Source organism: Drosophila melanogaster, chromosome X, assembly GCF_000001215.4.
Source record: "Drosophila melanogaster chromosome X".
NCBI classification, from domain to species: Eukaryota; Metazoa; Arthropoda; class Insecta; order Diptera; family Drosophilidae; genus Drosophila; species Drosophila melanogaster.
The window spans coordinates 15,319,200-15,340,364 of record NC_004354.4 but is presented as its reverse complement, the minus strand read 5'-3'; the positions used below and the strand labels follow the sequence as shown (position 1 = coordinate 15,340,364).

The window sequence follows — 21,165 nt, the reverse complement described above, 5'->3', positions numbered from 1 at the left end:
AACTGTATTCGAAAATAAACTCAAAAAACACTTGAATTATTTATTAGATCATTAGTTGATAACTTTAACAATTTGCATTTGTATAAATGGTATGGTGACTGGTGCCAGGATCTCCAGGGGATGACCGACCGGCTGCCAGTTGCAGCAGTTTTCAGATCAGTTGTGGGTGCGGGCTAGAGGATTGGATATGGGGTGCTCAGTGGGCCAGGAAGTAGTGCAACAGGTTAAGGTAAATGCGCTCCAGCAGCGGCCAGAGGTGCTCGGCCAGGAAATGGATTAGGTGCCTTAGTGGCGGGCAGAGCGCGCACAAGTAGTCCGTGAGGGCGTCCAGCACGCGGATGGCTAAGGGTCAGTTGTTGCGCTCCAGTCGCAGGCAAATGCTGCTACCGGCGCCATTATCATCATCGTCATCCTCATCTCGCCCATCGGGCCCCGTCGCATAGCAGCCATCCTCGCGCCACGCACACCCATGTGTCCAGGCCATCGGTTCCTGGAACTTGTCCTCGTGCAGCGGATTGAGGTAGGCATACAGGCGGGGATGGTCCACGTACGCGGAGCACGCGTAGCACCACACAGACAGGTCAGCCGTGCTCATCGCCAGCGGATGCTGCTCCTCCACTGAATGCTGCTCCATGTGGGCGTTCACATAGCGACCGCAGGCCACATGCCTGCAGCTCAGGCACACCCAGTTCTCCCCCGTCGATCCGCAAACGCTGCACTCCGCTCCGCTGTCTAGTGCTGATTTGGATGGGAAATCGTTGAGAAAGTATGTTAGTTGTGTCAGGATTGAGTAGCGTATAGCTCAAGAAGCTGTTCACATGCAGGCGATATATCAAATGTTCTAAAGTTTTAAACTAAGATAAAGTTAGATAAAAGCAAATCACACGGCAGATTTTTGGTTAAAACCCAAAGTTACATTGCTAAAACGTAAGGATTGAAGCAAAAAACCTTTTCAAAAAATGCAATAAACGCAAGGATACTGAAAGAAAAAACAGCCGCCAAGCACAAAAAGATTGCATGCCATATGCACATAAACCATTAAGCAGTTATAAGTAATTTAGAAAAATAGCCAATTGCTAATTTTAAGCACAAAAAGCAAAGAAAACGATGAACATTATAAGAAAGAAGAGTCCTTAAAATTGGTCAAAATAATAGCACTTCCTGTAAAGTATTTCCCGATTTTTTCAGATTTATAGGGTATTTCACTATATGCATTTCAAACAACTTCCCCATTTATATAAAATGTTAAATACGTTATTGAAGACTTAACTTGAGTCATAAAACCATTTTTCCAATTATTTTTATGGGTCACAGCATACAAATACAAAGATACAAAGAGATTCAATAACTGAATTTTTCTTGACAACTTGTTCACACTTAAGAAGTGCTATTATCTTGACCAAAAGGGGAGGGAATCTTCTCCGGACTGCATTGGCTTACATCGGGGCGCCTCCTCCGGACGTAGGAGCCTCAAGTGCGGACACGTCTTGAGCGGATACACGGCGAACATCTCACTCTGCTCGAGGGCCTGACACGCGAATGGGGATCGGGAACGGGATCGAGGGGCAGAGATTGCAGGGCATGGGATCGAGATGAAGAAAGGCACGAAAAGAAGCGATTAGTTGCCAGCTGAGGGATAAGCGCAGTGCTGTCCTCGTACCTCCTTGTTCTCCGCCAAGTAGTCGCTGAGCGTTTTTACCTTGACTTTGGGCTTGCTCCCGCTGGGCCGCTCATCGCCGCAGTCGGGACGATCGCCGGCGAGTCCGCCCGCCGCAGCCGTAGCATCGTCATTTGAGATATTCAAGTGTCGCAAGGAGGCGGTAAGAAAATCCTCGTTGTTGTTCTCGCCCACAACGGGATCCCGCGGCAGCCGCCGTCCGACGAACTCCAGCGAGCGCCAGTGGTTGCGCTGCACCTGCAGGCACTGCTGCAGCGATTCCACACAGCTCTGGAAGGCCACCGTTGGTGGCTTCTGCAGCGCCGTGGCTCCCAGCTGGGGCGTCGGCACGGGATCACCCAGCAGCGTCTTGGTGCACATGGTCATCGCGTACGAAATGGAGTTCACATTGTAGCCACCTTCCAGGCAAACGATTATCCGGCCGCTGGCCAAAGCCGACAGCCAGTGGGTGAGCATGCCGTAGCCCTCGGCCGTCACCTTGCATCCGCCCAAGGGATCGCCGATGGCAGCATCGAATCCGGCGGATACCAACACCAGCTGCGGATTGAACTCGTACGCAATGGGCATGATCAGCTGCTGGAAGGCCAGTGCGTACTCCAGGTCACCCATGCCCTTCTGCAAAGTGAGTGGAATGAGTTGGGCCCGTAAGTGTGCAAAAACCCACCTTGTTCCAGGGTATGTTCACATTGAAGCCCCTGCCGGCTCCCTTGCCCACCACATCGAAATTGCCATCGGGTCCCTTCGGGAAGAAGGAGCCGTGCTCGTAGCGATGTAAGCTGATGTAGAGCACCTTGGGATTGGACTCGAAAATGTGCTGCGTCCCATTGCCGTGATGGACGTCCCAGTCGACGATCAGCACACGCTCCAGACCGAAATCCCGAATGGCATACTGCGCCGCAATGGCCACATTGTTGAAAATGCAGAAGCCGTGCGGATGATCCTGCTCGGCATGATGGCCCGGCGGACGGACGTTGCAGATGCCGCTGCGGGACTCGCCACGCAGCACACTGTCCACCGCCTGCAGCACTAAACCGGCGGCCAGGGTGGCGCAATCGAAGGTGCGCGGATGCAGATACACCGAGTTGTAGATCCCAGCAGCGTCATGCAGTTCCTTCGGCTCGCGGCCCAGCAATCGACGCACTGTATTCACATGGGCGCGAGTGTGGGCCAGGCACACCTCGTCTGTGGTGGCCGCCCTGGGGGACAGTTGCTTCATCTGCTTCAGCAGACCGTAGTCGTCGTGCATCTTGTGGATGTGCTGGATGCGCGACGGCTGCTCCGGATGCCCCGTATCATTGAGATTGCAGTGCAGAAGCATTTGGGCATCGTAGGCATAACACACCTTAAACGACGGCACCGATAGCTTCGTCTCCGCGCGCAGCACCTGCAGACGAGCGGCATTGCTGGTCAGCTTTTCCGGCGGCAGCGGAATGGCCGTATCGCGCGTAGGGTAACGATCCATAGGCGGTGGTCCACCAATCCAATGGCGCAGTACCGTGTGCAGATCCTCTTCCTTATCCCGATCCTGCAATTCGACGCAATCGTAGGTCTGCTGGAGCTGCAGACATCGCCAGTGGGGTCGGTGCACGGCAATGCAGCTGAGCAGGGCCTGGGCGAGTTCCGCACGCGGCAGTGGCACTGTCTCCACCAGCGGCGGACAAGGATCGCCGAGCAGGGAGCGCAGGGTTAGGGCCGCACCCTCGGCCAGCGAGTCCAGGCAGTAGCCGCCCTCCAGAACGACGGCCACCCGGGCATCGGCCAGTCGCAGCAGCGGATTCAGCAGGTGCGGATAGCAGGCCGGCGTCACCTCCATCTCACCCTCCGGACAGCCCAGCGCCGCATCATAGCCAGCCGAAACGATGATCAGCTCCGGCTGGAATTCCAGGGCCACCGGCAGCAGCAGCTGCTGGAAAATGGCCAGGTAATCGCCATTGGTCATACCCGTCGCATTCAACGGCACATTGAAGTTGTATCCCGTGCCCGCTCCCGATCCAATGGCGTGGTAATCCGACTCGTGCAGATGCGGCCAGAAGCTTCCGTGCTCGAAGCGATGGATGGAGAAGTAAACCACCCTGAAACACACACACGATGAATGAGAATACTAAACATATATTGCCAACTTTACCTGGGATCGTTGTAGAAGAACCGCTGGGTTCCCTGCCCATGATGCACATCGTAGTCGATGATCAGGATGCGCTGCAGCTTGTGAACATCGAGGGCGTGCTGGGTGGCCAGTGCCACGTTGTTGAAGAAGCAATAACCGTTGTACTCGGCCTTCATCGCATGGTGACCCGGTGGCCGGATGATGGCCATGCCATTCTGCGCCTTTCCGGCGACCAGATGGTCCACCAATTCGATGGTGGAGCCGCTGGCCAGCAGGGAGAGCTCGAATGTGGACTGCGGGTGGGAGGCGGATAAGGTTATCAGTGTTCTATATATAACAAGTTCGGTGCTAGTAAAACAGCGGGAATCTTATCTAGGATGTAATAGTATGAGTACCAGCCCATTTTAACGAATTTACAGTGCGCTTCAGATTGCTGGAGGATTTAGCTAATGAAATATAAAGTAATAAAAGCTGCGGGCAGTCGTAATAATTAATAACTAAAGTTTGAGCAAACTAAATAAAGATTGCACGCAATATAAAGATAATGAATATCACAACAAGAATAGACATATTAGAATTACAATCGGGGAATAAATGCATTTTAAGTTCGGAGGTATAATCATTTGCATAATTTATGCCAGTCACTCAACCATTTACATTTATGCACCGCACTGTACCTGTGCAATGGGTCGCATCTAATCTAATCTGCTCCAATTTGCATTTATCAAGCCGTCGAATTAAAAACAACGCAATCTCCGCAAGCAATCAAGTGCAAATACAATAAAATGAGCTAATTTGGAGCCAGGCACTGGGATGCACTGTTCCATGTTCCCCGTTGGATGCGCTTGCTCACCGGATGAATGTAAATTGAATCGTAGCGGGAGCTCAGCTCCTCCATGCGCTCGTCATCGCGAATCCCGGACGTCTCCTTCAGCCGCTCGAAGTGCTCCTCTGTGTGCAGGCGCAGAATTTCATCCTTGGTCGCCGATCTCGAGGGCAACTCCAGGCAGCGCTCCGTCAGATTTAGTTCGCGACAGCTGGATGAGGAGATTAGGGAATACATATCAGCTTAATTTGTACCGTTTTCTTCAAATATACTCACCGTTCCAGGACTCGTGTGAAGCGCTCGGGACACTCGTAGTGCTCCTTGTCCCACAGGCAACAGTGCTGGCTCATGGACTCATCGTAGATCAGTGCCGTTGGTTTCCGCACCAGACTCTTGCTGTTGACAGCCTTTTCGTCGGCGACGATTAAATATCACTTGGTTAGGATTGCACAAGGACAGAGGATAGAGGTCAGTCAGATAGCACTCACATTCTGGAATATATCCGTGACGCTCTCCTGCGATCCGCAGCCCTGATTCTTGAGCATGTTGTTCCGAGCTCGACGTTTCGCCTCCAAGAGCGCTGCGTTCGGTTTGTTCGACTTTCGCGGATCGGCGGCATTAAATCCGCCGCTGATACTGCCGCTGCTGCTGCCGGTGCCGCCGGCCGCCGTCGCCGCCCCTGTCGTGCCCGTCTTCGATTTACTGGCCATTGCCCGTGTCTGAATCTTTGCCTGCTGCGCACTCCGTCGCGTGACGATGGGCGGGCTCTGCGAAAACGAATTTAAATCTTTAGTAAGCATTTCCCGCTAGGTAGACACACAACGCAGCTTCTGGCGGGGATTCATGCACAGATGGATCGCCAGTGCTGCTCCCACAGGCGAATTTGATTGCCCACTGGGGTGAGACAAGTGCTCAAGAATCCAGTTACCTAACCCTTTCCAAACAACCATATGTGGAATGGCATGAAAGATTTTACCAATGTTACCACATAAAAAAGCAACTCTCGGCCTTTTTCAATCGAAGATTACGGCGATTGACATAGGACTTTAGGAATCTGGATTGCAACTAATCTGGATTAAAACCTGTATCCAAATATCGCGTAACATCTATGGTCTGTAACTTTTTCGGTTAACTGCTTAAAATTTTGTTTACTATTTGCAAAAATGTAGTTTTTTTGCTGTTGCTAAACATTTAATCATGTTTTACGTTACACTATGCTAGAATATTAAAAATTTGAAACATGTCAAAAAAACTTCAAATCTGGACTGTTGGGTTTATTGCTCAAATTAATACTGTACAGTTTGTAAACTTCAAATATATGTTTATATTTCTTTTTAACTTCAAAAACCGAACATTGAGGTTTCACTGTATTTGGAACAACTACACGATAGTTTCGAAAAGCATAGCTTAAATATATCTTGTAGCTGTACTTAGACTCATATAAACAACCTCTTAGGACTTTGAAACCGTATATTCAGAGCGTTCTTCACGCGGAGGCTGCACTGCGTTTTCAGCGGACAACTGTTTACCACGAAGTTCGGATTGGAACTGCGGCGATGGAGGAGCTCAAAACCTGGCCAAGAAGCTTGCACTGTACGTGTGTGTGTGGTGTGTGGGTGTTGCTGTTTGGTTGCCACTGCCGCTTTTGGCCAAAACAACTCGAAAACGGCGGCAATAATCTGCCAGTACTCACCATGTTTGTGGGATTTCGAGTTGGCAAGCAAAGCTAAACCGATCCGAAGAAAACAGAATCGAACCAAGCGAAATCCGTATCCGAATCGGAGTCCAAATCCGAATATATATGGAAGTGGAGCAACTGGAGTGACTGAAAGCGCGGGGGAGCGGGACGGAGTGATTCACAGCTGCTTTTTGTTGTTGTTGTCGCTTTTTAATATCGCATTTACAGTATTTATATTTATTGGTTACTCCTATTCCGCTCCTCGACTCCCGTTATTTATCGATTCCTTGCAGCACACTTTTCTTTTATAAATTAGCCTTATTTTGTGTCTCGCTCTTACAGCCGCACCGAATGCTTGTGTGTGTTTGCGCTTCAAATGCTCTGCATTTGTGTTGTTGTCTTTTATCGTTGTTCTTGTTGTTTCTTACGTGTGTGTGCTGCTTGCAAACAGCTAATACTTAAAACACTGAGCAACAAAATTAAGCTTTTGCAGGCGATTGTCTTTTGATTTTTGGTAACGTTGCAGTTGATGCAGAAGATGCAGCAACAGTAACAGATACACAGACACTGCAGCGCGCACACACACAAGGACACGCGGGAAATCAGAACCTGAACCAGAAATCACACACAAGAATGTGGGGCCCGGTTTGTGGAGCGCTGTGGGGGTTGCGAGGCGGAGCGAGAGAGAGAGACGGTGAGCGCGAGAGACAGAGTGAGAGAGATGGGAAATGAGAACGCGCGGGCGGAGCGGAGTGCAATGTTTGTGTGGCGTCTTCTTCTTGCTACTTACAACGATCAGCTGCTCCGCCGATTGACACAACTTGTTGAATAATCGGTGTTAGTCGAGGGCCAACGTTATCAGCTTATCGATGTGCGTTTTTTATGAGAAATTGCTTGATTATGAGAGAAAGTGGAGGGCACAGATTGGTTAGGCAACACTGATTGTGTTTATGCGGTGTTAAAGACTTACCTCTCGCTAAAAGGAGCATTCGAAACTCGATTAATATTGGTTTTTCCATTTCAAAATAGCCTAATATCGTTCACCGCATCGATAACTACTACTTGAATTCAATAGCTATCGATTCGAAGGGCTTTCGAGTCAAGGGCGCCACATCCATCTTGTGGCTTCCGCATCCATGCTGCCGTTTGTCCAGGAGAATGTGCCGGAGATGCTGCTCCAGCCGGCCCGGTTGGCCTTCTGCGCCAATCTTCACGTGGGCCGACCGCGGGATGACCCCACTACATTGGTTTTAGCGAGAAACCTAAAGTTCTACGAATTCCGGCGCAAGGATCTGGTGCACTACATCGATTTGAAGGTCACGAAACTAAAGCAAATAGCCACCCAACTGGAGGCCTACGACGGACCGGTTTGTCCCTTTCTGTCCAAGCAGGAACCCACTGACGAAAAGGTGGACTGGAGCATGCTGGATCCGCCGGAGGATTTGCCCCTCAAATTTGGAAAGTTTGTGTGGCAACGGGAGGGCATCTACCTGTTAATTCAGTGCTGGAAGCATCTCGTCGTCCTAAAGAGGCCCAAGGATCACGGGGCCAACTTCGAACTGGTGGCGGATCACAAGGATGTGGTGGACTACCAGATGGTCGAAGGTCCCATTTCCTTCCAGGCCGTTGTGGAACTGGAGTTCGGCAATGGCAAGCGTCAGCGTTGTGATTTCCAGGAGGATTTCTTAAATGAGGAGCCCAGCACGTCCAAAAATGCGGGCTTGCCCGCGAAGGATTTCGAGAACCTGCTGCAGGAGGTGCACCGCGCCCAAGCCGAGCTCGACAGCCAGCGAATGCAAAACCAGAAGGAATTAGCCCACGTCCAAGACCTTCTATACTTCGGCACGCCGGGCCAGCGTTCGCTGCTCCTTGAGGAGAAGCAGCCGCTCCGACGACTCGGCGATGTATGGACTCGGATCTGCGGCGATTATTTTGTTTGTGGCACTCTGCTAGTCAACATAACTGGCACCAATCGCCTCACCATAGTCAAGGAGTTGTATCCGATTGTTGTAATCGAACCACACACCGACTTTAGCGTGGAGCACCGCCTGTACGAGCTGCCTCTGCAGGCGGATGGCCAACCACCCGAGGACTACGACCAGCTGGCGCAGTTTTGGGCCTGCCAGGATCAGCATAGCAGGCGTCTCAAATGGCGACCGGTGGAGAAGGAAAGAATACTACCGCCGGAACGATCTGCCGCGATGGTAGTGAGCCTGCGTCTGGTCGATCTTCTTGAGGCAGAGAAACTCATATTGATGGCAACGTACGAGATGGGCGAGGATGCATCCCCTAGGCAAATCCATCTCATTACCTTCGATGTGAAGAAACTGCTCGATAAAACAGAATCGTTGGCACCCACATTTTCGCCCGCCACGCTGCACCAAGACTTTTTGGCCGTTATTATGACGCACACGGCACGTTGCTCCCTGAAATTGGAGTTCCAGTCGGCCCAGGATTGCACGACATTCGAGCAGCTACTCGTCTCCACGCTGCAGTTTCAGTTGATCCAAGCCCAGGAAGCAAACAAGGAGCCGAGTGAGTAGCTTTGTCAAGACCACTTGTTGTCCCTTTTAACTCATAATCCCTTACAGCTTCCGACTTGCTGGACGACAGTGAGCCTGGGTCTCACTTTCAGTCTTCCAACATCGCCGCCGATCCTGTCCAGCGTATTTTCTACAATCGCCAGCCGCAGTCACAGTGGTGTGACACCTTGCTGCTTCGCGACGATCCCGGAAAGCATTGGCATGTGTACGCCAGAACGGACGATCGATTGCGTCTGCTACTGCATCGCCTGACGCGCGATCTCCTCCAGCTGCACTGCAACCTCAATGTGCTAGAGGTCGCTGAGCACAACATGTCGCCTGCCGACATGGAGATGGAGTTGCTAAACAGTCTGTTCGAGGAGATGGACGCCTGGAAGGTTTTGAGTGAGCCGGCAGCCAGTGTGGAGCAGCGCCGGGAGCAGCTGACGCAGCTCCACAAGGCACAAATGGCCAGCGATGTGTTGGCTTCTATGCTATTCACCGATGATGATGATGACAATGGGGCGTAAATGCGTTTTTTTTTTCTTCTCTTTGCATTGGAAAATCTACAAAGTTGATATTTTGTATGTAAATGCTTTGTTAACAATGTGTTTTTTGCATTGTATATTTTTATAAAAACATTTTGTTGTATTGCATTCTTGTCAGAGTTGTAAGTTTACAAATTAAAGCATTTACGCGAATGTTAAAGCACATGGGAAAAGGAAGAAGGATATAATAAATGCATGACTCGGTTGTGTCATTTTGTCACGATTACTTTAGAACAACTTTACAACTTAAAGCTAAGTGGACTTGGTCTGGCTGGAATCGATGGGAGTTGGTATCCGATCCGGATCCTCACGTGCTGATGCGCCGCTGCTGCTCCTCGCTCTTGATGATGCTATCGAGAACGTTCTCCAGATTTTGCGTGGCCGCCGACAGTTCGGCATTATCGCTGTACGAGTCCTCGACGATCTCCTTGACCTTGTGCAGCAGCAGCTTAAAGTTCACCATCTCGGTGTCGCGGCCATCTCCGCCGTTTGCCGGCTGCTGTTCCAGTAGAGCACCCAGCGGCATGGGCAGCGGCAGAGGAGCCGGCAGGGAACCAGGTCCTTGTCCTGGCTGGACACTCGAGCGACGCTGGTCGAACCACAAGCTTATGTCGTTGAGCGAGTAATCCGATTTGTTTGCCTCCAGATAGCTGCGATTCAAGTCGGCGCCATTTACTACAAGAAACGATTAACTTAGTGGAGCTGTCTCATGGCTCTGTTGAAGGTTCTCTTCTTACTGGAGTGCGTGAGATTGGCACCCACGGGCGCATACATGTCGAATAGCATCTGTCGCTGAGGCGTGCTGGAGCTAAGGAACGTGGAGCTGACTAGGGGCGCAGCTGAAGGCGCCACTTGGGCAGCTGGCGCAGGTGGCGGCGAAGTTACCGCTGAGGCATGCTGCAAGTGTATATAAATGGAGTTAGCTCAGCTTAAATGGGCCGAATGTTTGGAAAACTCACTGATAGCTGTCGCATATCCTCGATAATCTGCAGCAGAAAGCACTGATGGGCGCTCAGAAACTGCGATATTTCCGAACTAGATGCGGTGGCCACTGTTTGCAGCTGGGTTTCCAGCTTCCTGAAATGCAAGAGAACCTTAAGGCTTGGCTAACAAGTGTGGCGAAAGAAGGGAAAACACCCACGCATTTTGCAAAAGCAATCGATCGATGATGGACTGCAGCCTGCTGGACGCCTCGCTGGCTAGACCCGTCAGGGAGCAGAGCTCCTGCTGCTGTTGCTGCAGGACAACTGTGCGGTCCTTCTCCTGGCACTGACTGCGCACACTGCGCGTCTCTGCGGGAATGGGCGTGGCAGCGGATTGACCCAAGGCGGGCCCACTCTCCTGCGCATTACAGAAGCCGCGACGCTCCTCCTCCTGTGTTTTGCGCGGCATCACCAGCCAGCCGCACAGCCTGGCCAGGTGGCGGGTCCAACGCAATGGCGGCTGATCCTCCACGAAGACCTCGCACATCCGATGACCCGGCTCGTGGCGACCACCAGCGAAGCCCACTGCAAAGCAGGGCAGGCACAACGATATATCCCTACACACCTGACACCGGAAACGTATGCCCACAATGTGCTCCTTGCGGCAGCCGGCACAAGAATTACTGTGAATCAAATGCTCGGTGTCCTCGATGCGTTTCACCAGTGCCAGCAGATTGCCATAGATCAGGAATCTCGTCTGGACACCCGCTCCCGTCCAGAGTTTGTGGAACTGCGGCTCGGTCAGTCCACCAACGCCATGCGGACAGCGGGCAAAGCACTGCTCCATAGCCAACGGAAGATTGTGGACGCCATAGGCCTTGGCCTCGCCCAAATAGCTGAGTAACTTGCTCAGCGTGGCTAGGAGCTGTTCGAATGCATATCTGGAGATGATCTGCGACTTGGGATCGGCCAGCAGGCCAAAGATGTCGCCCACCAGGTGATCGCTGCTATATAGCTTGCACAGCAGTATGAAGGTGATCCTGATCTCTAACAGGGATATGGAGTGTCTGCGTTGCCTAGCGAAACCAATCAAATATCAGACATATTCTTAAGATGCCAGAAACTCAACCCACGGATCGTAGACATTCCAGAAGAAGTTGGCCAACAGCCCGGTTGCCCTGTCCAGTTTATAGTTCGCATCCTGGTTGAAATGGCCTAGTTTCTCGCAGGCAAAGTATACATCGTGCAGCAGGGAGGTCAACTGGAATGGAGGAACCATCAGTTCCAGGCCACCACTCAAGTTATGGCGATCCAAAATGGCCAAAACCAGCTTGTAGGGGATTTTTCCAGCTGCAATTTGAAGGTTAATCCTTGGGGACTCCTTCGAATGGACCACCTACGCGACTGACTCACTGTGAAATATCTTTTGCAGCGCCACAAATTTACTGGCGCACCGGTATACCGTGTACTTGTAATTCCCGTAATCCCGCTGCAAGTCATCCATGATGGTGGATAGCTCTTTGTCCACCTGTTGCTTTTGTCCTTGGCCACCTTGGGATCCCTTTTCGCGGGCAATGGACGCCACGGCCTCGGCGCTATTTCGCAGTTTTGTCAGCTGCACGGGCACCGACGATCTCAGCATTTTGTCAGGCGTTTATTGTTATATATTTCCCTTGATTCTCGAATTAATTTCAGTCTCTTTTAAACGCGTCGTTTCTCGCGATCTCTTCCTCTTCCGTTAGCGCAAAAGTCAAATTGTGTGGCGTGAGGTGGCAACGCCGCGCGTGTTATCGATATCACTTCGCCGAACCGTTAGCGCTTTAAATTTGATTCAAAATTATTATTATCATTAATTAAGTCATCCGTTCGTTCTAAGAATATTTGACCATGATATAATAATTGGTAAATAAGTTTGAGCAACGGGAAATGTAAACTGAACAACTTGGGTTCACCATAGTATTTTCCCAATTTCAAAAACAAAACAAAGTTATTTAAAAACCCTTCTTTTGAATGCGAATAATTACCCAAAACGAGGAAATGGAAAGAGTGTCACATAGATTTTAAAATTAAATATATATTTTATGTATATTTGCATCATTCCATTGCAATTACATTCACTTATGCTATTTTGTTTTTCATTTACTTTGCTTTCGATTTAAAATAGTGGGTTTCTTATCATTTCGCTTGTTGTTTTTTGTTTGCTTATATCAATATTATAATATGCCAAGTTTATATGTGAGTGTTGTGGCGGGGCGGGGCGGGGCTGGGCGTTCGAAGAAGGGTTCGTAATTAGTTTATTTAACTTTTTTTTTTGCCTTTTAAAAGCATTCTCCCGCTTCCGTATGCGAATCCACGACAAACGCACACAGATGTTTGCGTTCACATTATATCAATCACTAATTATAATATGTGTTTGGGCGTGTGTGTGTGTGTGTTTATATGTATGTATATAAAGATCGTTCGCTCTTCATTTGCAATGCGCGTTTGCCATTTATGCTAGGGGGGGCGTGAGGCGAGATATAAATTTCCATCGATTTGCTTAGTTAAAAGTACGGCCATAATCGTAGCTGATGGGATTGGGGCACATGGATGTTGGGGATGTTCCTAACTCCACCTGAATCCACTGCTCTCGTCGACTGAAGGATTCAAGTGAAGGCTCGATTTTTACAAGGTTTAAGGTATAGTTTTAGCTCACTTAATTGCACATACTTCTATAGATTCTATATGTATAAAGTTCCTTTCTTTCAGATTAAAGTTCTTTCTTTCGCTGCGACTGGTTTGCTGGCTGTGTTTCTGTTTTGGTTCATCGAGTTATTTGAATTGCTCGTTTGATTTGTATCTGCAATTGGTTTTCAGTGTGATGGCGGCTTGGTTTGCGGTTGAGAACTTGAAACCTGTCTGCTTAGAGTATAGAAAGTTAAGGGTCTGTCTGCAAATCAATTTAGCATTTGTATATTTCGAAATGTTAACTAAAATGATCATAAGGTACGAAATCAAAGCGAAACCACATCGAGATCCATCCAATGTGGCTTTGTTCTTCATTTTCGGGGGCGGTCGGTCGACAAATAGCGCTGCTTCAGAGTTGAATTGAATAAATTATGCTATGCTAAAAGTTGGGCTACAAGGTTTCTCTGTTCAGTTTGCACTTATACAAATTATTATTATTATTATGATAGATAGAATAGTTTACAAAACTAGACTAACTTAGATAGTATAGCATTAGCTACGGGGCTTACAGCTATATTTATTTACAATGTTATTATATCTTAATTTAGTTAATATCTAATTTGGTAACTAATTGCTGGCTTGTTATGTACAAATGCCTGTTTTTGTTTTTGTTTTTTGTTTTCGCTAAACAAAATCAACTATAGGTAAACATAAAAAAAATTGCGTTTTAAATTGTATAATTTTCGTTTGCTTTTGCTATTAAATATATATATATATATATAGATATATATATACATCTATATTTTTATATATATATATATATCTATATATATATATTTATGTAAATGTATGTATTATATTAAAAATAAAAATATATACACAAATATTATTATATACATAAATATAAATATATATATGTATATATGTTTTATATGTAAAATTATGAAGTATAAGGGTATCTTGACAAAAAAGTTCTTTTGTAGAGACATAGAAAATTATGCTCCTGATTTGTTTTTAGGTGGCGGCGACGTCTTGCCCAGGTTTCACATCTCCTCTTGCCTTTAATGAATAAAACTGACATATATTGGATTAGCTTGTGTTTGGGTGTGCACATTTCGCAAGTTAGACTTCGGCGTAGTATGCACTTGATCCCATTAATCCCATTCAAAGCAGACAAAACGGACGCGTACAAGCGGTTCCACGACTACGATGTAGTGCAGCATTCCGTCCCGCTCATTTTGGCTAACAATCCCCCATTGCGTTGGCCGAAAGCTGGACATATGCACTATCAATTGCATAAACTGTGGACCAAACAATGGCGGGATTGGCATGGAATCTATTTATAAACCGGCCTTGTGGTGGGTGTGGTTTGTTGTTACATCTTCTTCGATCGGGTGCGAGTGTGTGTTTGTGTGTGTGTCTGAAGGGGTGGTGGTGGGTGGAGGAAGGGTCGGCGTACTTGTGTGTTTGTGTCTAGGCGTGGCTGTGAGGAGAACCCATTTAGAAACGATAATTCTCATCGGCCATATGAACGGCCCACAGAAATTTGGTTCTTTGCGTTTTGTTGAATATCTTCTCAATCGGCACGTCATGCTTTTTACACCTGCAAATGGATGATATATATATATATATTAGTTCTCGTTGAGTGGAATGTGCTGCTTGAAGGGAGAGACCACTCACCAAGCCACCGATATGCGTGGATCAAGATAGTTTAGCTTAGATGTGCCCAGGGCAATGGTCTTATTCTCGTCTCTATCAGTCTCTTGTAGTTCTAGTTTCTTCAGCTGATCCCTTAGGCGCTCCAGCTGTTTGCCCTTCTTCTCGTCTCTCGACTGCATTGGTTTATAACAATTAAACATACTGCTAGCGGAAGAACCTCTCGAATATACTTACATGATACTCGGACTCGCATTTTTCGATGGCTTCCCGCTTGGCCTTGATCTTCTCCTTCAGATTCTCCATTGACTTCTCGTGGCTCTTGGGCACGGAACGCTGATGGTTACAGAGGATGGCCACGGCACGGTTGGCGCGATTGTAGGCCAACAGCTTTTCCGGTACCGTGGCGCTCGGATCGGTCAACAGATCCAGCTGACTTTGCAGTGTTTTCGATGCGTTGTACGTACGGAATACCTTGGCCGTGAGACCTATTGCGTTGGCCAATAAAAAGCGACGAGTAAGTATGTTGAAAAATAATTATAGATAATTTGTAAATACGCACCTTCCATCAGCTCCTTGAGATGCTCATTAAGCACCTGCGTGTTGAGACGATCGAAGAGGTCGTCGCCCTCCTTCTTGTGCTCCATGAACAGTTCGAGGTTCTTAAAGACGCGCTTCTCCACCTCAACCTCGTTGTAATACCGAATGGAGTCCTTACCGGGGAAATCAAAGACCACCACGTTCTCCTTTCCGTTCAGTTCCTTGTGGAGCTGGACATGCTCCACGCGTAGCGAGCAACAGCCCACGGTATCGGCCTGATCCTCGTCCTTTTCGTTGCCTGCTCTCAGCGCCAGTTTGTCGATGAAGTAAAGGGCCACCGCTCGCTGGCGAACCCTCATCTCCTTGGACTTCCACTCGTCGCGATAGGTGGCACGTATCTTATCGATTACCTTGTCCAGGCGTCGCGCCGTCTCGTACTTAATGTGATCCTTCTCGCCCTTGAGTTTCGAGGAGGGATTCAACATGATGTACTTGACCTGTCCCTGCACATTCTCGATCCAGGAGGCCAGCCAGGTGACCGTGTTGTCGTGGCGCACCTCCTTCCAGCGAGATCCGGGCGGCGGTGAAGGCACCTTTGAATCTTTGCCACAGTTAATGGACACATCGCTGGCTTGGATGCGCCGCTTGATCATGCCCATTTTGGGATGCTCGCCACGACCGCGGAACAGGCCTGGCGGCTCCAGGCGGAAGTTACCGATCTTCTCCTTGTGCCCATCAATCATGCAGAATCCGAATTCCTTCATCAGCGCCTCGTTTTCGTTCTTCTTGATCAGCTTCTCCTCCTTGCTGGCTGCCTTGCGCTTTTCGGACTCCGCTTGGAAGTAGTTGAACATCTCCTGGAAGTTGCACTTGCGGAAATCCTTGATAATCTCCCTCTCTCTGGGCGTCATGGACTTGCGGAAGTCCTTGAAGAAGTTGTTATTGAACACTTCCTTGGTGCAGTAGTCGTGGTTCAGCATCTTGGCATAGAACGTGGCTGCCTCCTCCGTTTCCTCAGAGAGCTCCAACGGCTTGCCATCGTAGTAGAACCGTACATTGCGTGGCACCCGTTCGTATCGCGGTGCAAACACGGGTCCCTTGTGCTCCAGCGTTGACCATTTGACGCCATCGGCACGCTTCTCCTCCTCCCACCTGGAATGTAGGATGACTCGGGTTAGTGCTTCATATACAGGCGCGGATAATAGGAGCTTTAAGACTGAACCTTCTATAGTTGAGTTCAAAATGTTAAGCACCCCCGATTGTCGAAGAAATATTATCAATTAACTTTCTAATATAAATGGGTACTATTACTATTCTAGTTTTTATAGAAATTATAGGCTAGGCATAGGCATAGGCTAGCCATTGCTAGCAGTAATCAAGAGCAATTGGGTCCACCCTCTTTTCTTTGTCTAGAGGAGCACCCCTATCAAGTCGCACCATCGAATTTGCTCTTCCTGGACGCTCTTCCGTCGCACTCTTCTCCGTTTGCCCGCAACGGTGGCTACGGCCAACATACGCTGTCCGAGCACCAGGCAGACACTCTGCTTTTCGAATGGACGCAATGCCACCCAAGAGCGCAACATTTGGTTTGGTATATCTCCGATTTATCTATAGCATTACGCAAAGCAGCAGTCAATCAGCCGCGTTCGAACCTAACCTCAAATGCGCATTATTCGGCCTGCTCAGCTGTTTTTTTTTTCATTGCAACTGTACATGGTGAGCGGGGGGAGCAGGGGCTGGAGCGACGCATGCGTTTCGTGGCGAATGGCGCTCGCCGCACAGTGAGCGCCAACAGTTGTCGCCCAAACGAACGCCACTGTGCGACGAGCCACAGGCGGACAATAACTTGCGGCAGCCACTGTGCGTCGGCCGTCCGCTGAGTGTGTGACTTTCGGAAATGTAGGTCAGTGACATCCGAAAACTTCTCGCAGCCAAAAACACATGGCGGCATGTTGCCTTGAGCTCGGACGAATCTGAGCAATGCGCACTGATCGAGCGTGGCTTTGCCTTGATATAATCAAGTACTTGGCTGCGGGAGAGCCAGTGCCATCTGTTCCAAAGGCCTTTCACCGCGAATAACCCGTGCGCAGTGAGTGGGCCAAATTGCTCGGGATTTGCACTGAAAGTGCATCTGAACGTTTGTGAAGTGTATCCATTTGAAAGGATAGCTCTGCACCTATCCCCGAATCTCCAGTGTCATTTTCTAGACCATTTTCTATGATATTTTTGATAAATCGGACAACTCACCATCGCCAAACCTCCTCCTCCTCCACCTTGGCCTTTGCCTTCTGTCGTTTGCCGGGGGATACGGCAGGCTCGGGCTCCTGACAAAAAAAATTTTTTCGATTATAAGGCATACGTGTAATTTACAAGTTACAAATGATAAAATGCCTACCTTTTTCATCTTTTTCTTTTTCGGCTTGACATTGCCGTAATCATCGCTGGGCTCCTCCTTGACCCGCTTCTTGGACTTTTCCTTGGACTCCTTCTTGATCTTCTCCTTCTTAACCTTCTTGCGCGCCAGCAGCGGAATGTCGTCGTCATCGTCGTTATCCATGCCGCCATCAGGACGATCGGTTGCCTCCTGTTTGCGCTTGCGCATGGCCAGCGGCACATCCTCCTCGTCGTCGTTCATCTCGTCGGCGTCGTCGTCGTGATCATTGTAGTTCATGGTGCTGTCCTCTTCGGCGTAGCTCTGCTCGTGCTTCACCACAAACGGCGGCTCATCGGCACGAAACTGGGACATGGAGTAGTCACAGGAGCTGGCTTGCGACAGATTGTTAAAGCTCTCCTCCTCCTTCTTGATGTCTACGATCGATTCCTCGTAGCCGTTCTTATAGTTGGCACCGGCAACGTTTCCATTGCCATTAAAATTGGTGCCGGCGGCTGCGGCTTCGTAGCTACCGAGCTGTTGCATCTGGAAAGCATCCACCGAGCCCGAGTGCATCAGCTGTTGGGAAACGGGCTCCGGCTTAACAAATACGCCATCGTACGATGGCTGGTCTTTCGAGGAAGATGAGCTGCTGTGCCGCGAACTGGAATGTTTGCTCTTCGATGAGGATGAAGAGGAGCTGCTCTTGTGACTGCTGCTGCTGCGCTCTTTGTCACGGGAGCTGGACGAGGACTTGTGCCGACTGGATGAACTGCTGCCGCGATCCTTGTCCTTATCGCGTCGCTCCTTATCCTTCGAGGACCTCTTGTGGTGGCCCGACGACGACTTGTGCTTGCTGCTGCTGCTCCCATCCTTATCCTTGTGGCTGGACGATGAGCCGCTGCGATGCGAGTTGCTGCTGCCATCGCGCTCCTTGTCCTTGTCCCGATGCTTTGACGACGAACTGCTGCTCTTGTGTCGATCCTTGTCGCTAAAATGTAAAAGGTTAGGGTTATTAGTTGGATTCCTTGTGAAATGTTATAGCCTAATCTATAGCTCTGAAAAAAGCATTACTCTGTATATAATATTGAATTATCTGGTCTGATTGCAGTTTCTCATTCTATATACATATGCACCTTTTCTTCCAGCTTCTATCTAAAGTCGCTTTCTTGGGAGATAATTTAAATTACTTAGGAACTGAACATAGAAACTTAGGCCATTTTAGACGGAATACCTTTAAAGTGATAGCTACCTACATTTCATTAGTTTGGCACTGTAAATTGATTATAAGAACTATAACAATGAGCACATGGGGAACAACTGTCTCTTAATGTAAGCACTATTATGAATCCCAGGTGATTACATTGTCCTTTCCTGACTTTGACCTATTTGGACTGTTCCAGATGGTTCGACACGAGTGGCCCGATTCGAATCGAATCGCATAGAGTCGAGTCAAATCGATCTGCTCCTACATACGTACCGACTGCTGCTCTTGTGCTCCTTCGACGAGCTGGAGGAATTGGAGCTCTTGTGCTCCCTCTCCCTATCACGATGCTTGTCCTTGCTGGAGGATTTATGCTTGCTGCTGCTGCTGCTGCTGCTGCTGTGGTGATGATGGTGGTGGTGTCCGTGTCCATTGGTGGTCACCCCGTTGGATTGAACCACCTCGCAGCTGCCACCATTTTGTATGTGGATGCTCTGCGGGCGCGAGAGAGATGGCGAGATGGAAGAAAGAAGAAAGGGAGATGGTATCAGTTAGTTAGTACGTATATATGTAGATGGACCAGCTGAAAAGTGAGAGTGAATCCGGGCCAGAAACCTGTGCATCCGTCATGTTGGCCCAACTGGTCGCTTGTGGATCTACTCGATTTCCTCTCGATTTCTGGCGATGATTGGCTATTATCTCGTGTCTATCCGCTCACCACGTGGTGAAAATCAACCCTAACAAATGCCGCGTAGGAAAATTCACTTTAAACTACCAGCAATGGGTTAATCGAAGAAGAAGAGCCGCCGAGCGATGGCGACAGGAAATTGAAAATTGTTTCCGAATCACTTGGAATAGGTTAATATATATTTAAAAAACACCTTGCCAAACAATGACACCCACACACGCACAAGAGTCGTTTAGAATACAGAAAATCGTTGCTTTTTTTTTACACTTTTTGCATTTTTTTTTTTTTTTTTAACAGCTACACACACAAACACATCCCCACGGGGTTATTGTTGTTATTGTGGTTGCATATTATTCATCCGGAGCATTTTCTAGTTAATGCTTTTATTTGTTTTTGGCTGTTTTGGGGTGGCACATCTGTCTTATCAGACGACGGAACACCTTCGTATATGTATGTGCATGTAGAAGTGTAATTGCAAAATGGGACACTTGCAATTACATATGTACATGAAAGCAGCGGTCCACAACCAACAACAACAACAACAACAGCAGCAAACACATGTGATATTATGTGTGTGGAAGAGGGCAGTGTGACCAAACTTGGTGGTAATCTACGAAGAACAGGGAAATTGAGACGCTATGCGAACGTAAATAAGGCAAGTTGCAGTGGAAATGCAGGGAAATGAGTTAGTTAAAGGGTGTTTTTGAGGGGGAAAAATGTGGAAAGGCAACGTTCGAGTGGCTGGTGAAAATACCAGTTTTGATTAAAATACCAGCCAGCTGCGGCCACACTGTGCCAAATACATTTCGTCTGCCTCGGCTCTTCCCCTCCCTGCTTCACACCATCCTTCACCTTTTCCCACTTGCATTGTCGCCATTTTCGTCAATTACCAAAAGACCTCTTCTTACTTTTTTTTCTCTGCTCGTTGTATTTTACGCACTCTGCTGGCAGCGCTGTCGGCGTCGCTGCCAGCTGCCAGCAGCGAGCGGTACACTTGCAACTATCCTGTGCACCCTACAATTATGCGGTTCAGAATTTAACTTGATTTTTTGGGACTGACAGGCAGGCTGCAGGCGGCAGGCAAAGTCCCCCCATTCAACACGTTTGCACATTACATAAAAAAGGAATGGATATTTCGTTTAGGGCACTTACATTTTCGGCAGCCACATCCCCACTCATTTTGCGGAACTCGCTTAGCGGTTTTTCTTTTATTTTATTCGTTCCTTTCTTTTCTTTTCACGCTTTTACACTGTTCGACTAAACTGTTCGTTAGGATTTTCAATAATTAGATGTTGGTGCTCCTTAAAGCGGTGACAGCGGCGGGGAAATAAAAGCGCACTGAAGTTTTTCGAAAAGGAGCAGCGTTTGGTGCTTTGGTCAATGCGAATGCCCTTGCTTTTTGGCTTCTTTGCGTTTTACGGAACGCAGCAGCCACGCAGTCTCCCCGATAGGCGATTGGTTCGGACAAGTAGCGACTGCTGCTATCGGAGAGCGATAGGCTGATAGTTCGGATTCGGACAGTGTGACCGTCGGTGCCCGTGTCGATACTAGCCTGTCGATAGATGTTCACTCTTTCTCGATAGTCTGAGCACTGAATTGATACGAAATCTAGAATAACTTTAAGAAAAAGCTAACTTTTTTTCACTTTCACAAAAGGGTTTTCCCCACTATTTGCTTAAATCACTGATTGTGGTAAATGCAGCGCCAAACGTTCAAAAAAAAAAAAATAAGCATTGAATGCCACAAAATGAAATATAAAA

The 21,165-nt window shown here is 48.5% G+C and overlaps 4 protein-coding genes and 2 non-coding genes across 18 annotated transcripts, besides 1 other annotated feature; 3 read left to right on the top strand and 3 right to left on the bottom strand.

Annotated features, from left to right (window-relative positions):
- Positions 1-4: 4 nt before the first annotated feature.
- HDAC6 (Histone deacetylase 6) lies at positions 5-7,055 on the bottom strand. Of its 7 annotated transcripts, none has more exons than NM_132789.4 (9): positions 6,302-7,055; positions 5,097-5,375; positions 4,885-5,015; positions 4,636-4,819; positions 3,804-4,075; positions 2,343-3,750; positions 1,661-2,293; positions 1,441-1,528; positions 5-738 (listed from the first exon to the last, which is right to left on the bottom strand). In NM_132789.4, exons 1-9 carry the CDS (start codon positions 6,302-6,304, stop codon positions 350-352), a joined length of 3,387 nt encoding a protein of 1,128 aa, NP_573017.2. In that variant the 5' UTR covers positions 6,305-7,055; the 3' UTR covers positions 5-349. The 7 variants fall into 6 exon arrangements, with proteins under 7 accessions (NP_573017.2, NP_001259569.1, NP_001245680.1 ...); NM_001258751.1 differs by lacking the exon at positions 6,302-7,055 and adding an exon at positions 6,058-6,145; NM_167436.3 differs by lacking the exon at positions 6,302-7,055 and adding an exon at positions 5,691-5,809.
- On the top strand, positions 4,394-5,887 carry asRNA:CR44998 (antisense RNA:CR44998). 2 transcript variants are annotated; one of them, NR_123916.1, is made up of 2 exons: positions 4,394-5,076; positions 5,137-5,887. The 2 variants fall into 2 exon arrangements; NR_123917.1 differs by having other exon boundaries at positions 4,613-5,887.
- Positions 7,056-7,210: 155 nt separating the features above from the next.
- On the top strand, positions 7,211-9,581 carry CG9114 (uncharacterized protein). The gene is made up of 2 exons (NM_132788.4): positions 7,211-8,821; positions 8,878-9,581. Exons 1-2 carry the CDS (start codon positions 7,423-7,425, stop codon positions 9,336-9,338), a joined length of 1,860 nt encoding a protein of 619 aa, NP_573016.1. The 5' UTR covers positions 7,211-7,422; the 3' UTR covers positions 9,339-9,581.
- Positions 9,363-12,023, bottom strand: dah (discontinuous actin hexagon). 2 transcript variants are annotated; one of them, NM_078607.3, is made up of 6 exons: positions 11,693-12,023; positions 11,413-11,629; positions 10,498-11,355; positions 10,316-10,433; positions 10,094-10,253; positions 9,363-10,031 (listed from the first exon to the last, which is right to left on the bottom strand). In NM_078607.3, the coding sequence occupies exons 1-6, from the start codon at positions 11,919-11,921 to the stop codon at positions 9,664-9,666; spliced, it is 1,950 nt and encodes a 649-aa protein (NP_511162.1). In that variant the 5' UTR covers positions 11,922-12,023; the 3' UTR covers positions 9,363-9,663. The 2 variants fall into 2 exon arrangements, with proteins under 2 accessions (NP_511162.1, NP_001259568.1); NM_001272639.2 differs by having other exon boundaries at positions 10,498-11,346.
- Positions 12,024-12,335: 312 nt separating this feature from the next.
- Top1 (Topoisomerase 1) lies at positions 12,336-20,886 on the bottom strand. 5 transcript variants are annotated; one of them, NM_001014742.2, is made up of 8 exons: positions 20,558-20,873; positions 18,994-19,211; positions 17,538-18,504; positions 17,390-17,466; positions 15,165-16,294; positions 14,840-15,090; positions 14,627-14,778; positions 12,336-14,549 (listed from the first exon to the last, which is right to left on the bottom strand). In NM_001014742.2, the coding sequence occupies exons 1-8, from the start codon at positions 20,582-20,584 to the stop codon at positions 14,447-14,449; spliced, it is 2,925 nt and encodes a 974-aa protein (NP_001014742.1). In that variant the 5' UTR covers positions 20,585-20,873; the 3' UTR covers positions 12,336-14,446. The 5 variants fall into 5 exon arrangements, with proteins under 5 accessions (NP_001014742.1, NP_001285267.1, NP_511161.2 ...); NM_078606.4 differs by having other exon boundaries at positions 13,409-14,549; positions 20,558-20,886; NM_001258750.2 differs by lacking the exon at positions 20,558-20,873 and adding an exon at positions 19,333-19,996 and having other exon boundaries at positions 13,409-14,549.
- Positions 13,438-13,625: a mobile genetic element.
- Positions 20,328-20,411, top strand: mir-4957 (mir-4957 stem loop). Its single transcript, NR_047806.1, has one exon. It is a non-coding gene; the product is annotated as a mir-4957 precursor RNA (primary transcript).
- Positions 20,887-21,165: the final 279 nt, after the last annotated feature.